This window comes from Pinus tabuliformis, chromosome 1_2 (genome assembly GCF_031772625.1).
Source record: "Pinus tabuliformis cultivar Carrire ecotype Pingquan chromosome 1_2, CPIR1, whole genome shotgun sequence".
Lineage (NCBI taxonomy): Eukaryota > Viridiplantae > Streptophyta > Pinopsida > Pinales > Pinaceae > Pinus > Pinus tabuliformis.
The window spans coordinates 563,684,852-563,699,252 of NC_142298.1; the positions used below are offsets into that span (position 1 = coordinate 563,684,852).

The 14,401-nt window shown below is 37.3% G+C and overlaps 1 protein-coding gene across 1 annotated transcript in view; it reads right to left on the bottom strand.

Annotated features, from left to right (window-relative positions):
• The window catches only part of LOC149206853 (uncharacterized), a 157,527-nt gene that overhangs the window by 94,735 nt on the left and 48,391 nt on the right, over nt 1-14,401 (bottom strand). The window contains exons 4-5 of the mRNA XM_089395604.1: nt 907-980; nt 278-792 (exon numbers count right to left, since the gene is read on the bottom strand). Coding sequence (XP_089251730.1) covers nt 278-792; nt 907-980 — 589 coding nt within the window. The remainder of the gene's footprint in view (nt 1-277; nt 793-906; nt 981-14,401) is intronic.

Genomic DNA, 14,401 nt, shown 5'->3' on the forward strand with positions numbered 1-14,401 from the left:
AGAACTGTATGAGAGAAGATCAAGTTTGAAGGCTTTCATCTGCACACACTGCAATGCAAATAAACAGATGACCTAAACAAGGTTAATGAACATAGCTTTCTGCAATACTAGAGTCAATGATTTCTTTTAGTCTGAACATCAAACCAAGATTATGATCTACTTCTGAAAACCGAAAAATAAAAAATAAAAAATAGTGAATTTTATAGGATCCAAATCATTTCATACAGTGTTGTCTTTTATGTTAAATAATCACTAATAATGGAGTTTGGCAAGTTACCAGGTATGCGTTTTTATTTGCTGTACTGCCTGGAGCATGAGGCCTTACAACTGAGTGTTTAGTTTCAACTGGCCTGGCAGATGAGTTGACCTTTATTGGCAATGTAGCACGATCTGATGCATCTAAGGACCTTGTCGTTGATGTATAACGGGATGCATCTGTGGGTCTCGCTGTTGAAGTATAACGGGATGCATCCATACTCCTTGGTGACGATGTACGACGGGATACATTCATCGACCTTGGCACTGACATTCGCCGAGATGCATCAATATTCCTTGATGGTGATGTGCGTTGTGATGCATTTCTCCCCCTTGATGACAACATATGCTCTGATCTATTAACTGATGACAGACGTCGTGATATAGTTGTGGTGGTTGATTGTGATCTTGCTCTGCTTGAAAGCCTTTCACGTAGATCCCTCAATCCACTCTGCCGCCAATTTCCACTTTGGAAACCTCTAGATGGCTTCTTACGTAGAAGCTTCATACGGAGATCTTGCACATCAACCTTCCCATCTTTAAAACTCGATTAAGGCACAACCAAAATTACACTATCAATAAAATGTGGACATAATTAACAAAATACAAAAAAGAACTAATTGTTATTTTCAATAAAAAGAATAAGGATACTTGAAAACTGTAGTGCATTGCCATCCTTGTTATTGTCATGAGGATATTTCCAACTCCGTTGGTCACGGCGTTGACTGCAAATGAGTTGCACAAGGTCTGAGTTATTTATAGATCAATCTTGCATGTATTCAAAAACAGATAGGCTGTTCACAAATTCATTCAAACAGGAACAAAATAAGACACAAGAAAAGTGTAAATACATCCAAATTTGCACAGTATTTTAAGAACATTAAAATGCATCTATACTAACTGAAGCAACTGTTTCCTTTAAAAATAGTCACCAGCATTGTCACCTGCCATACGTTCATTTTAGCAAGCCACAGCAAATCCACAAAGGAACAGGTAGGAGCAAAGAGATTTACCCAATAATGAGTAAGCAAACACAAATGAGATCCTTTTTCCCAAGGCAATAATTTCACCCCACCATCCCACACTTAAGCAAGGAGTAGGAGTGCTGGTACCATGCCAGCCCTCACAGAGGTCTTCCCCTTCTTAACCTGAATTTCTGAATGGGAGGCAGATCAACTGCCGGCTGCATAAACTGCTGGTAACCCCAAAAGACCCGATAAGATTTGATCCCAAGACCCCTGTGGACTTAAAACAACAGCGTCTACTAATCAAACTAGGCCTTCAAACTATAAAATGGGAATCAGGGTTTTATAGATGATAAACACAAATATAAGCTCAAGCCAGCCTCGCACACTTAAGTAAAGAATACGGTTGTTGGGAGAGTTGTTTTTGTGGATGGCACATGCTTGTTTGGTCCAAGGGCTCTAGTATAGATGATGCTAGAGTTATTGGGATTCATGAGGAAACACTGTATAGACTTGTGAGTCAACCAACTCAAGCACTAGTACATGACAAGATCAATCCAAGTGAGCTATGGCATATAAGGTATGGACATCTCCAATATATAGCATTGCCTGAGTTGAGTCAAATAGTAACAGGGGTTCCTGAACTGCAAATAAAGAATGATGGTGTATGCAAAGGTTGTGCTCTTGGAAAGAACATTAAGAAACCATTTCCAAACGATGACAATAAATCCAAAGAAACTTTGGATTTAATTCATTCTAATGTGTGTGGTCCGATTCCTGTGAAATCACTTGGTGGCTCATTGTACTATGTGACATTTATTGATGACATCTCCCGTAAGACATGGATATATCTACTGAAGACTAAAGATGAGGCCTTTGACAAGTTCCAGGAATTCAAAGCTGAAGCAGAGAAGTTGACAGGCAGGAAGATCAAGATATTATGATCTAACAATGGAGGAGAATGCACCTCAACGGTGCTTGTTGCTTTATGCAAGCAGGCTGGGATTAAGAGGGAGCTAATTGTCCCCTATAATCCACAACAAAATGGTGTAGTAGAACAAAAGAACAAGTGCATTGAAGAGTCTGTCAAAGCCATGATGCATGATTTCGACTTGTCATTGTTCTTATGGAGTGAGGCATCACGGACAGCTGTGTACATTCAAAATAGAAGTCCTCATGAAGTTCTGGAAGGTACGACTCCTGAAGAAACATTCTCTAAAAGGAAGCTAGAGGTTGGGCAAATGAGAATCTTTGGTTGTCTTGTATATATTCATGTTCCTAAGAATAAGAGAAACAAGCTTGAGCCTTCAGGAAAGACAGGCATATTTGTTGGTTACAATGAATCATCGAAGACCCACAAAATATACATTCCAGAACAGTGACAGATTGAGGTTAGCAGAGATGTCACCTTCGATGAGCAAGTGGCATATTGGAAGTCTAACAAAGTCTAGATGGATTCCTAAGATGAAGTGAAGCATGAGTCCTCAAGGGAGGATCACTCGAGTTCTACAGAATGTATTGGAATGCAAGAAGGGCTTCGAGATCAAGTGGAAACAGTCATAGTCCCCGAGATCAGAAAGAGAATGTTGAAGAATGTAACTAGTTTCGGTCTTCATAATTGTCATTTGACTCTTGACTTGATGTAATTCTTATGTATGTATTAAGAGAAGAAAGAAAATGTAAAAGAAAAATTATTTATGAAGCATGGGTTTCATGCTTATGTCATTTGTTCAATAGGTCAAGCATCCATTGAATGCTCTTAGGGTTTTAATATGTCAAGAGTTGTTTTCATTATGTAAAAGACACTCTTGGGCACTTATATCAAAGAAAGAAATATTATTTTGTAATTGGAAGTGTCTAGAGGACTTCAAAAGACCAAGTCGGCCAGCTTGGCTAAGTCAAGCTAAATGACTGGGGCCTCTTGGAAGGATATAAAAAGGAGGATCTTCGACCTCATTAGATACAATATACGCATACATCTCTCTTGGATTAGATCTACGACCAGGAAAGGTGAGTGAAATTCTAAGAGCCTAGATGAGCCTAGCGAGGGATGGAAGAAAGCCTAGAAGGAAGCGAAAGTCTGATTTTTTCCATCTGCAACTCACATGTGCGAGGAGCCTAAGGTTTTTGGGCTAGCTTTAGGTCCAAAATTACAAGATGATGTAGCAACATGTCTTAGAGGTCAAAAGGGCTAGAAGAGTCGCATTCATGGAAGATCCTCATGGTTTTTGGTTGGTTGACTTGGTCTTGGTGGGAGCCTTGGGTCTACGGCTTGGTCTTGGAAGTCTCCTTTGAAGTTGATTCTATAAGAAGAGAAGTTTTTTTTGGGTTTTCCCCTTGGAGGGGTTTTGCCCTAGTTTGGATCCTATAGTTTGTGTTCATTGTATATGGTTGTGATCTTCTTGTTTTGGCATTTATTTGACGATAAGAACATAAGCATAATAAACGAAAAAAAAGAATATAAATCACAAATAACTTTGATGAATGTAAAGTGAATTAAATGTTGCCATAATCTAAATTTTCAACATGGTATCAGAGCTCAGGGTAAGAAGCATGGCAACTAAGAAGATCATTGTTGTTTGAAAAAGTGGGATTGTTTGTAATCTCCTTAAAGATCGTATACTTGATCAAAGTGTAGCGTCTCATGCAAAGAAGTTTGAGAAAGACGTCTACTTTCTGCAGGGAAGTATGGCAACTGAATCACCTAAAAAGCGCAGTCAAAAAGGTTACAAGACCGAAGCCTTAAGACTAGGCCATAGAAGGATAGTTGTTTGCAAATTAGAAAGGAGGCATATTCCTGTGGTAGAGCGAAGGTCTAGAGGAAGAATATGGTGTGTAATTTAGGCTGAGTTTCAGAAAGAAAATGAAGACACTAAGGTAGATCCGAGAGTAGAAGACTTGGGTTTCTTCTATAAAATCTCTATGGTAAGGCCACAATCCTATACCAAGAAGGCCAAAGACTTGGAGTAACCGAGAAGTTTTTTTTTCATTAGTCTGAAGCCTTGAATATTTTTAGAGGTATCTATAGAGACCAAAACACTCATTACTTCATCCCTTTCTAAGATCCTAGAGACCTAAATTAGGTCAAAATTTTGTACTAAAAGTTTGAGGCTAAGAGGTACTGTAAAGAAACCTAATCAAAGCTAAGAGTTTTGTGCATGGTCTAGAATCAGTGTTTTAGAAGGTATGTGTGATCACTAAATATTATATGTTTATTAAAAGGCTCTGTTGTCACCCGAATTGTACAGGCACCTGCGACAACTGCTCAAGGTGGGGGTTGTCAATTTGATCCCCGCCCACTCCGTTCTAGTTGTCTCCCAACAACAAGCTATGGGGGGTAGTCCCTATGAGATGAAGTGAAGGAAGACAAGTTGGGGACCAACTTGCCTGGGAGACACGGATGAGTGGCCTAGAAACTTGGTTAAATTAGAGCAAGATTTATTAATTAGATTAGATTTTCAAGTAATGCGACCAGTGCCTTAATGGAGTCACAATTCTTGCTTATTATAAATTGAAACCAAGTAGCCGAATAGACACCCGCTACTTAAATGCTTAACTAACCTATAAGAAATGCAAGTCCTAAAATCTATGCAAGTGCAAAGATCTTGGTTAGTTTTAGTCTTTAAATTATATGCGTAGTCTAAGTATGACCTTCCCTTAACTATTTTGAAGTTGAGGTCCAAGGTAGGTTGTGGGAAGGAAGCCAACAGGAAGCAGGTTAGGACCTGATTAACAATACCTTCTGTTAGGCTCCTATCGCCCGATGCCTCCGGTGCTGCAAAGACTATGGCTCTAACGACTGCAACGTCACAGTGTTAAACACCGAAGAGTTGTTGTTAGGTCCCTATAATACTAGTGTATTTCCTTATTATTATTGTCATTGTACCCCTTGTTATTGTTGTGCCCATGTTGTCCCCATATTAATATTATTGTGCCCTATAGAAGCCCACTATTGTTATTGTTGTGCCCTTACATTATTATTATGTTGGCTCTAATTATATTGTGACCCCTTAGACTCCTATATATAGAAAGGAGGTCTTGTCATTTGTATCACCCAAGAATTGTTAATTTATGTAATGTAAAGGAGGTTGCCCCCTCGAAGAGCCTACGTTTTAAGTCGTTGATCTATCTCTTTCTTCTATTTTTTGCATTGGTTGCATAACAATTGGTATCATAGCTTTGGATTCTATGGTTTCGTTGCTTCAAACAGGCCATAGTGGAATTTTCGCTATAACTTTTTTTCTACGAAACTTCAAAAGCTGAAATAAAAACCCATTTGAGACGAAATCGTGATGAACCGCGTGACTAAATTTCAGACCTTGTCTTGCTAAATTTCGGAGATATGAACTGAAGAGGTTATGGTTTTTGCATGCTTGCGAATTGGATCTCAATCAGGTCACCTTGGGAAAATTGTCATAACTTTCTCTCTGTGCATTTGATTCAAATTTCGTAAAAATTGACAGAAAGCAGACGAACTGTAGTTTGTTGGGTATCATTTTCAAAACCTAAGGTCGAAACAATGACACGTGGCACATCGTACAAGTTCGCTCTACTGAACCAGTCTATAATTAGGTCATTGCGAGAGATTGGGCATAACTCTTTCTTCGGGAATCCAATTGCGATCAGACTTGCGGGGTTGGAAAGAAGACTCAAAGGGATATCACAGGCCGAAAATTCAGAGCTTGGAGATCCGAAATTACAGAGTTACAGGCATTTCAAGATCGACCTCATACAAAGCAGAAAATTTAGAGAACAAAAGAAAAAACAAAAAACTAAAGAAGAATGAAAAAAATAAAGAAAAAAAATAAAACAAAACAAAAAGGTGTTTAGTTTTTTTTTTAATTTGCATAAGCCTTGTTTGAGAAAGTAGTTTGAAGTGATTCAAAGGGCACTGTGACGCATAATTTTTATCCATTGATGACCCGAAGAAAGAAAATGGAAACACCTAGTAAGCAACATAAAATCTCTACTATGACACATGAAGAAGAGAAAGAAATGCAACATTGTATATCAAAATTAAGAGACCATGTGCAACAAATTTCGCTCTCACAAAAGGTAATTGAAGTTAAGATGGATGGTTTAAAGAATGGAATGGAAGCTGAGATGGATGGCATGAAAGCTAATATGGATGGTATAAAAGCAAAACTTAAAGGAAACATGGAAGATTTAAAAATAGATTTGAAAAAGTTGCTACAAGAAATGCTTACTAATGGCGAAAGGGTAGTAAAGGAAACTCGTGATAAGAACAAAAGAAATTTTAGTCATGATTTCATAGACTCTAACATTGGATTGAAGACCCACCATGTTCCAAAGATCGATATGAGGAAGTCTGATGGCAAAGATCCCGTAACATGGATGCTATAGATGGAGCAATATTTCGATCTCCATGATAGCACATTATGAGGATACAAAAAGCAACACATTTTTTTAGCTGACTGATAAATCTCAAACAAAAGGGTTCAATGGTGAAGCACATTGAAGACTTCCAAAAATTGAATATAAAGGTAAAAGATATTCCAAAGGAACATAGGATTGATGTGTTCATAGGGACTTTAAAGAATAACATCCAACATGAGGTTCGCCTTTGGGAACTTGATTCATTGGAGAAGGCCTTCAGGTTGGCAAGAAAAATTGAAAGCAAAATTATGGCAACAAGGAAGCCTACCACTCACAACTATAAAAATGGAAGTGTTGTTGCCCCTAGCCTTCCACAACCTACAAGGTTGACACCACAACAATTGGATGAAAAAAGAGCAAAAGGGTTGTGTTATAGTTGTGATAGCAAATACACTAAAGGTCATAAGTGTGCTGAGAAGAAATTATTTTACATAAATTGTGACGAGGGGGAAGAAAATAAACAAGAAACATCAAAAAAAGAGGATACACACCAAGAACAAACCCTAGAGAAAAAATAAATAAATCCGACCATATCATGTGATGCATTGGCCGGAATTACCACTCCTCAAACTATCAAGATAAAATGACAAATCAAGAAAAAAAGTAATAGTGTTGATTGATTCGAGCAGTACCCATAATTTTATTCATTGTAAGATAGCCAAGGAATTGAATTGCTTCCTATATCCAGCACCAGAGTGTCAAGTGATGGTTGCAAATGGAGAAACCATACATTGCTCTAGAAAGTGCCATAATATCAAGCTATCCATGGGAGAATATGTGTTGAATAGTCCAATGCTTTCCATTCCAATGGGTGGTGTTGATGTTGTACTAGGAGCCAATGGCTACAATCTTTGAATATAATAACTTTTAATTTTCAAGAACTTTTCTTGAAATTTGTTTTGGAAGGAAATGAAGTTGAATTAAGGGGTATCACAGGGAAACCGGGAAAGATAATCAGCTCTAACGACATGACAAAGCTTCTAAAGAAAGAACAACGAGGCGTAATTGCACAATTATGTTCGCTAGAGGTTTCCACATTGGAATCATCTATTTCTCCAAATCTCCAAAATTTTTTGGACAATCATTCCAAGGTATTTGAGACTCCCAAAGGCCTCCCACCTATTCGTGATCATGATCATATTATTCATTTGATTCCACGAAGTGTTCCTCCAAACATCAGGCCTTACAAATATCCCTATGCCCAAAAGAGTGAAATTGAACATATGGTTGCAGAAATGCTAGAGGCTGGTACAATTCAACTTAGTCAAAGTTCTTTCTCTGCTCCAATAGTATTGGTGCACAAGAAGGATGGATCATGGCGCATGTGCCCGGATTATAGGGAGCTCAACAAACTCACTATTAAAGATAAATTCCCCATTCCTGTCATTGATGAATTATTGGATGAATTACATGGAGCAATTGATTTCACCAAGTTAGACCTTCGTTCAGGATATCATCAGATCAGAATGAAGACTGAAGGCATTCTGAAAACAACATTTAGAACTTATGAGGGTCATTATGAATTTTTGGTCATGCCTTTTGGCTTTACCAATGCACCTTCTACATTTCAAGGTTTGATAAATTCCATTTTCAAACCCACCCTTAGAAAATTTGTGTTAGTATTTTTTGATGATATACTAATATATAGCAAGTCTTGGAAGGATCATGTTCAACATGTTGGCAGAGTGCTCAAACTATTGGAAGAGAAACGATTATAAGCAAAAAGCTCCAAATGTTTCTTTGGAGTACAATAGGTGGTATATTTAGGTCATATTGTATCTCATGAAGGTGTTAAGGTAGACCCTAGCAAATTTAAAGCCAATAAGGAATGGAAAATCCCCACATCCATAAAGCATCTACGAGGATTTCTCGAGTTGAAAGGGTATTATCGCAAGTTTGTTAAGAATTATGGGAGAATAGCGGCACCTCTAACAACATTATTGAAGAAAGATGCATTTTCTTGGACTCCAGAAGCAACGAAGGCCTTTGAACATCTTAAAGAGGCAATGTGTCAAGCACCGATCTTAGCTACGCCAGTCTTCACAAAAACCTTTATTGTGGAATGTGATGCCTCAAGAAATGGAATTGGTGTTGTTTTAATGCAAGAAGAAAGACCCATTACTTTCAAAAGTCATCCAATCAAAGGAAAATATTTACACAAAGCTATTTATGAGAAGGAAATGTTGGCAATATTACATGTACTTAAGAAATGGCGACCTTACCTAATGGGAAGACACTTCAAGGTAAAAATAGATCATTATAGTCTTAAATATTTTTTAGAACAAAGACTCTCTTCAGAAGAGCAGCAAAAATGGGTCACAAAGATGTTGGGTTATGACTTTGAAATCATCTACAAAAAGGGAAGCAAAATGTTGTTGTTGATGCACTCTCAAGAAAGGATGAGGATGTGGAAGCATTGCTTTGTGCCATTTTTATTATCCAACCAGATTGGATAAATGAAGCAAGGGATGAATGGAAGAATGACGAATAAGTGTGGCACTCATTCAAAAGTTGCAGCCAGATCCCTGTACATCTAATACATTTAGCTGGAAAAATGATTCGTTATGGTACAAAGATCGTTTATACCTTTGTAAGAATTCTCAACTCAAACAAAAGATTCTTAGGGAATTGCACACATCTCCCTTAGGAGGCATTCAAGATTTTTTAAAACTTACCATAGGGTTAAGAAGGAATTTTATTGGGATGGCCTTACATCTGATATTCAAAAGTTTGTGGCAGAATGTTTGGTTCGCCAACAAAATAAAATTGAGACAATTAAGTCCCCAGGTCTATTACAACCTTTTATCCATTCCAAGTCAACGTTGGGTGGAGGTTTCAATGGATTTTATCACAGGTTTACCCAATTCCGAAGGAAAGAGTGTCATCATGGTGGTAATTGATAGACTTACCAAGTATGCACATTTTTGTGCATTATCTCATCCATTTAAAGCCAGTACAATTGCTACTGCATTTATGGAAACAATTCAAAAGCTACATGGAAACCCAAAGATTATTGTAAGTGACAGAGATCCTATTTTCACTAGAAATTTTTGGACAAAATTATTTTCTTATCTGGGTACTCAGTTAGCTCATAGCTCATCTTATCATCCTCAATTTGATAGGCGAACTAAGATAGTGAACAAATGTTTGGAAGGATATCTCTGTTGCTTTGTATCTAATAAGCAGACACAATGGGTCAAATGGTTGCCTCTTGCTGAAGGGTGGTATAACACTTCCTTCCATACTGCAGCAAAAATGACCCCATTTATGGCACTTTATGGATATCATCCACCGTCCATCACATCATATTTAAGATAAAATTCTAAGGTTCAAGCAGTGGAAGGTCACATCGAACATCAACAAAAATTTCTCCAACGCTTAAAGGATAACCTCACTTTCGCGCAGAATAGAATGAAACAACACGCAGATCAACATCACAGCGAAAGAAGTTTTGATGTAGGTGATTGGGTATTTCTACGGCTACAACCATACAAACAAATGTCCCTCAAGCAAGCTAAGAAGGATAATAAATTATCACCAAAGTATTATGGTCCATACAAGGTGTTGCAAAAGAAACGATTGGTACTATGCCACACAAATTGGAACTTCCTGCATCTTCCCGAGTGCACCCAGTTTTCCATGTTTCATGCTTAAAGAAGGGTATAGGTGACAAGCTCCTAGTTCAAACAATATTGCCAGAGCTTGAGAAGGAAGGAAGAATCATATTGGAACCTGAAGCAGCCACAAAAACATGAACTCGACAGCTGCAAAATCGATCAATTTCAGAGTATCTCATCAAATGGAAGAACTTACCCGCTGAAGATTCTACATGGGAGGATGAGAATTTTATACAAAAGCATCCAGAACTACTCAAGCGTTGAGAACAACACTTTTTTGAAGGAGAGGGGCATGTTAGATCCCTATAATACTAGTGTATTCCCTTATTATTATTGTCATTGTACCCCTTATTGTTATTGTTGTGCCCATGTTGTCCCCATATTGTTACTATTGTGCCCCATAGAAGCCCACTATTGTTATTGTTGTGCCCGTACATTATTATTATGTCGGCTCTGATTATATTGTGACCCTTTAGACTCCTATATATAGAAAGGAGGTCTTGTCATTTGTATCATCCAAGAATTGTTCATTTGTGTAATGTAAAGGAGGTTGCCCCCTCGAAGAAGCTACGTTTTAAGTCGTTGATCTATCTCTTTCTTCTATTTTCTGAGTTGGTTGCATAACAGTTGTCAAGGCCACTCAAACTAGATGAGAAGGGTTCCCCTATATTTCTATCAACTTAGCTTATGCTAGGAGGTAAATTATTAATGCAAGCTAGATCTACGTTGGAGCGAAATTTATCTCGAGTTAATATTGTTTAAGTTACTTAAGTACTTAGTGAGAATCAACTTATTACAAGAGTACTTGACAATATTGAGATGACAATCTTAAACAAGATAGATGTCAACATATACAAGTGCAAAATTCAACTATAGGTCAATCCACAAGATGCTTAAGATACTATGTCAATTTAAACTTAGATGCCCAAGTTAACTCTATCCATCAACAAGATTAACTTCAGATTTTGTTAATGTTATGACAGCAGTAATGAAACCACTTCAAATCATGAAATTTGCCCAACACCTGAAACATAACATTTTATGATGACTAGCAAATGAAAATTAACTCGTTAAGTCCACTTTATGATGATGTATTCAGTGATATTTCAGATCTGATTTATTAATTACAGCAGTAAATAACCACAGATCAGCGAGCTAATGATGCCAAGAATAAATGAGCAATAGCCCAAAAATAACAAAAATGCATTGACTTGAAAATTTTAACTTTTAGGGCTTTTAGAGAGTATGACTCAGCAAATTTCAGAACTAATATGTTTATTACAGCAGTAAACAGATAACATATCAGCCAACTAGCAATGCCTAAGATAATGCCCAAAATGTCTAAAAATGGCAAAAATTCACTAAAAACTGAAAACTTCAAAATTTTGATCCTAATTAAGAATGTGCTTCAAAATATTTCAGATCTGGAATTTTTAGTTATGCAGAAAATTCCAGCCAACAGAAAATCAGATCTAAGCCAAATCCAAGATGCCCAAGAGGCCAAAATTCATGAAAATCAAGATTTAACAATTTTGATCATTAGTATGTGATTTTAGGGCTTAATTCTTACTGATTTAATTGTTGTAATAGAACAGAGATAAAACTAAGGTTTAAAATTCAAACCGTAAGCCCAAGGCCTTGAAGATCCCTTGGTCAAAATTTGTTGAAACTTTGGGATCAAGTTGCCACTTAAAAAATAGAATTTTTGAGCCTCAAATCTTGCAAAACCACCGAGTATTCAGTGCACTAACGTTGACAGTTTTACCCACAGACAGATGCTAGGCCGTTCTCTGCGGATCCGGATCTGTCTTCAATCCAAGGATCTAGCCACTGGGCCTAACGGATCCTCTAACATAGCTTTGGAGGCTAAAGCTAGCAAGTTCAGGCATTATTCATCCATCTTTGGGGGAGATCACCTATCTTTGGTGGTTTTAATCCATATTATGCATTGTACATGTGGCTTGACGACATTATTTATTATTATTTTAGGATAGCTAGTTATTATTTTGTTTTTCTTGGGATAGACCTAAGAAACTATTGAAATATATAACTAGGTTCGGTGTTCATAAATATTACATGCACTCTTAATTCTTGTATATTGTAAAAAAGAAAGAAAACTTATTAATGTTATTTTTTGTAGCATTAGTTTCATTCTCAAGGTCATTTTATTTAGAGGTCAAGCACCCACTGAGGGCTTCTAGGGTTTTTCATAGAGTTAAGAAGTCAATAGAGTCATTGTCATATGAAGAAGACACCATTGGGCATATTGTAACATGTCAAAAGAATTGTTTTTGTATTTAAAGTGTCAAAATACCCCTCCAAGCCCACGTCGGCTTGGCAGCTAAGAAGTCGACCTCATTAGGGCATGCCGTCCTCTTTGGAAGCCTATATATAGAAGAGAACTCAACCTCCTATGGACACTCACCCACTCCTCATCATCCAAGCAAAGAAGAGGCAAAAGAAAATGCAAGCGAAGAAGGATAGAAGGATGAAGGACGAAGTTTGTGGGTTATTTCTCTCTCTCACACACACGTTCGAAGATAAGGCTAGGGTTTTGCAACTATAGGATCGAAGTTGTCAAGTTGCAAAAAGAAGGTCGAAGAAAGGACTTTTAGGTCACTTTCTAGTCCTAGAAAGAGAATCAACTCAAGTGAAGGAGAAAGGAAGCCTTGGAAGCCATAATTTCCCTCACGTGTGGAAGCAGCAAATGTTGCAAGGGTCAAAAATTTCAAACCTGAAGTGGAGGCCAAAATCCTGTAACTGGGGATCGAAATTGTGCGGCGGGAAGAGATTTCAATGGGTTTGACTTGGATAGAAGAAGCACATCATCAAGAAGGTCTGGCTTGGTCTCGAAAGGGTATTGGTCTTGGTCTAGAAGTCATAGAATTCGTCATTTGAAGAATCTATAAGAAGAGAAGAGATTTGTGAGTTTTTCTCTCAAGAAGAGAGGTTTTGGCTCTGGGTTGCAACCTACATCTTGTGTTCTTGTGTACTATTGATCTTCATGTTTTTGGTAGTTGTTTGATGATAAGAACAACATAATAATAAGTGAAGAAGCTAATAATCAAGAAAAAAGTAGAAATACATCACAAACAGTTATCAAGTATGAGAGAAATCATCCTAATGATAGCCCTACTGATTTCTCAACATGGTATCAAAGCTAAGGTTGACAAAGGGCGTGATGAAGATCACTACATCTTTGAAAAAGTCATTGACGAAGTTTTCTATAATGGCAAGTCATCTCAAGCAAGGCATCAAAGCATTTTGGAATCTCCTATTATCTATCAAGAATCATATGACCAAGACCTCTACTACAAAGGAGAAAGGGTTACTCTCAGCACTTACATGTACGTTTGAAGATGAAAATGTATGGAAACATACATCTCAACAACATTTTATTCATACAAGGTTTGCAAAAGAATTTACTTTCTATTTCATGTCTAGAAGATAAGGGAGATAGAGTCATTTTTATTTATGGAAAGGTTATGGTATGGGATAAAGGCTCTAGCATCAACAATTTAAAAATCATTAGGATTCGAGAAGGAAGACTCCACTGGTTACTTACACCTCTCTCTCAAGCCTTGGTTCACATTGAAGTCAACCCATGTGAGCTTTGGCATAGAAGGTTTGGACACATTCACTACAACATCTTACCAACCCTAAACACAATGGTGAATGGCATCCCTAAACTTAAGGAAGATCAAGAAGGAGTTTGCAAAGGATGTGCATTAGGTAAAAATGTTAAGAAACCATTTGGAAGCAATGCTTCAAGATCAAAAGAAATCTTGGATCTCATTCACTCTTATCTCTGTGGTCATGTGTCTACAAAGTCTCTTGGAGATCATCTATACTATGTAACTTTCATTGATAACTGCTCTAGGAAAACTTAGATCTATTTGCTAAAGCCCAAAGATGAAGTATTCAAAAAATTTCAAGAATTCAAAGCGAAAGTAGAAAATCTTACAAAAAGAAGGAGAAAAATCTTAAGATCTGACAATGGAGGAGAATACACATGAAAGGAGATCACAGCTTTCTATAAAGAGGCTAGAATTAAGAGGGAGTTGATAGTTCCATATAATCCAAAGCAAAATGGAGTAGCAGAACGAAAGAATCGCTCAATTGAAAAAAGAATTAGAGTTATGTTACACAATCAAGACTTACCTCAAT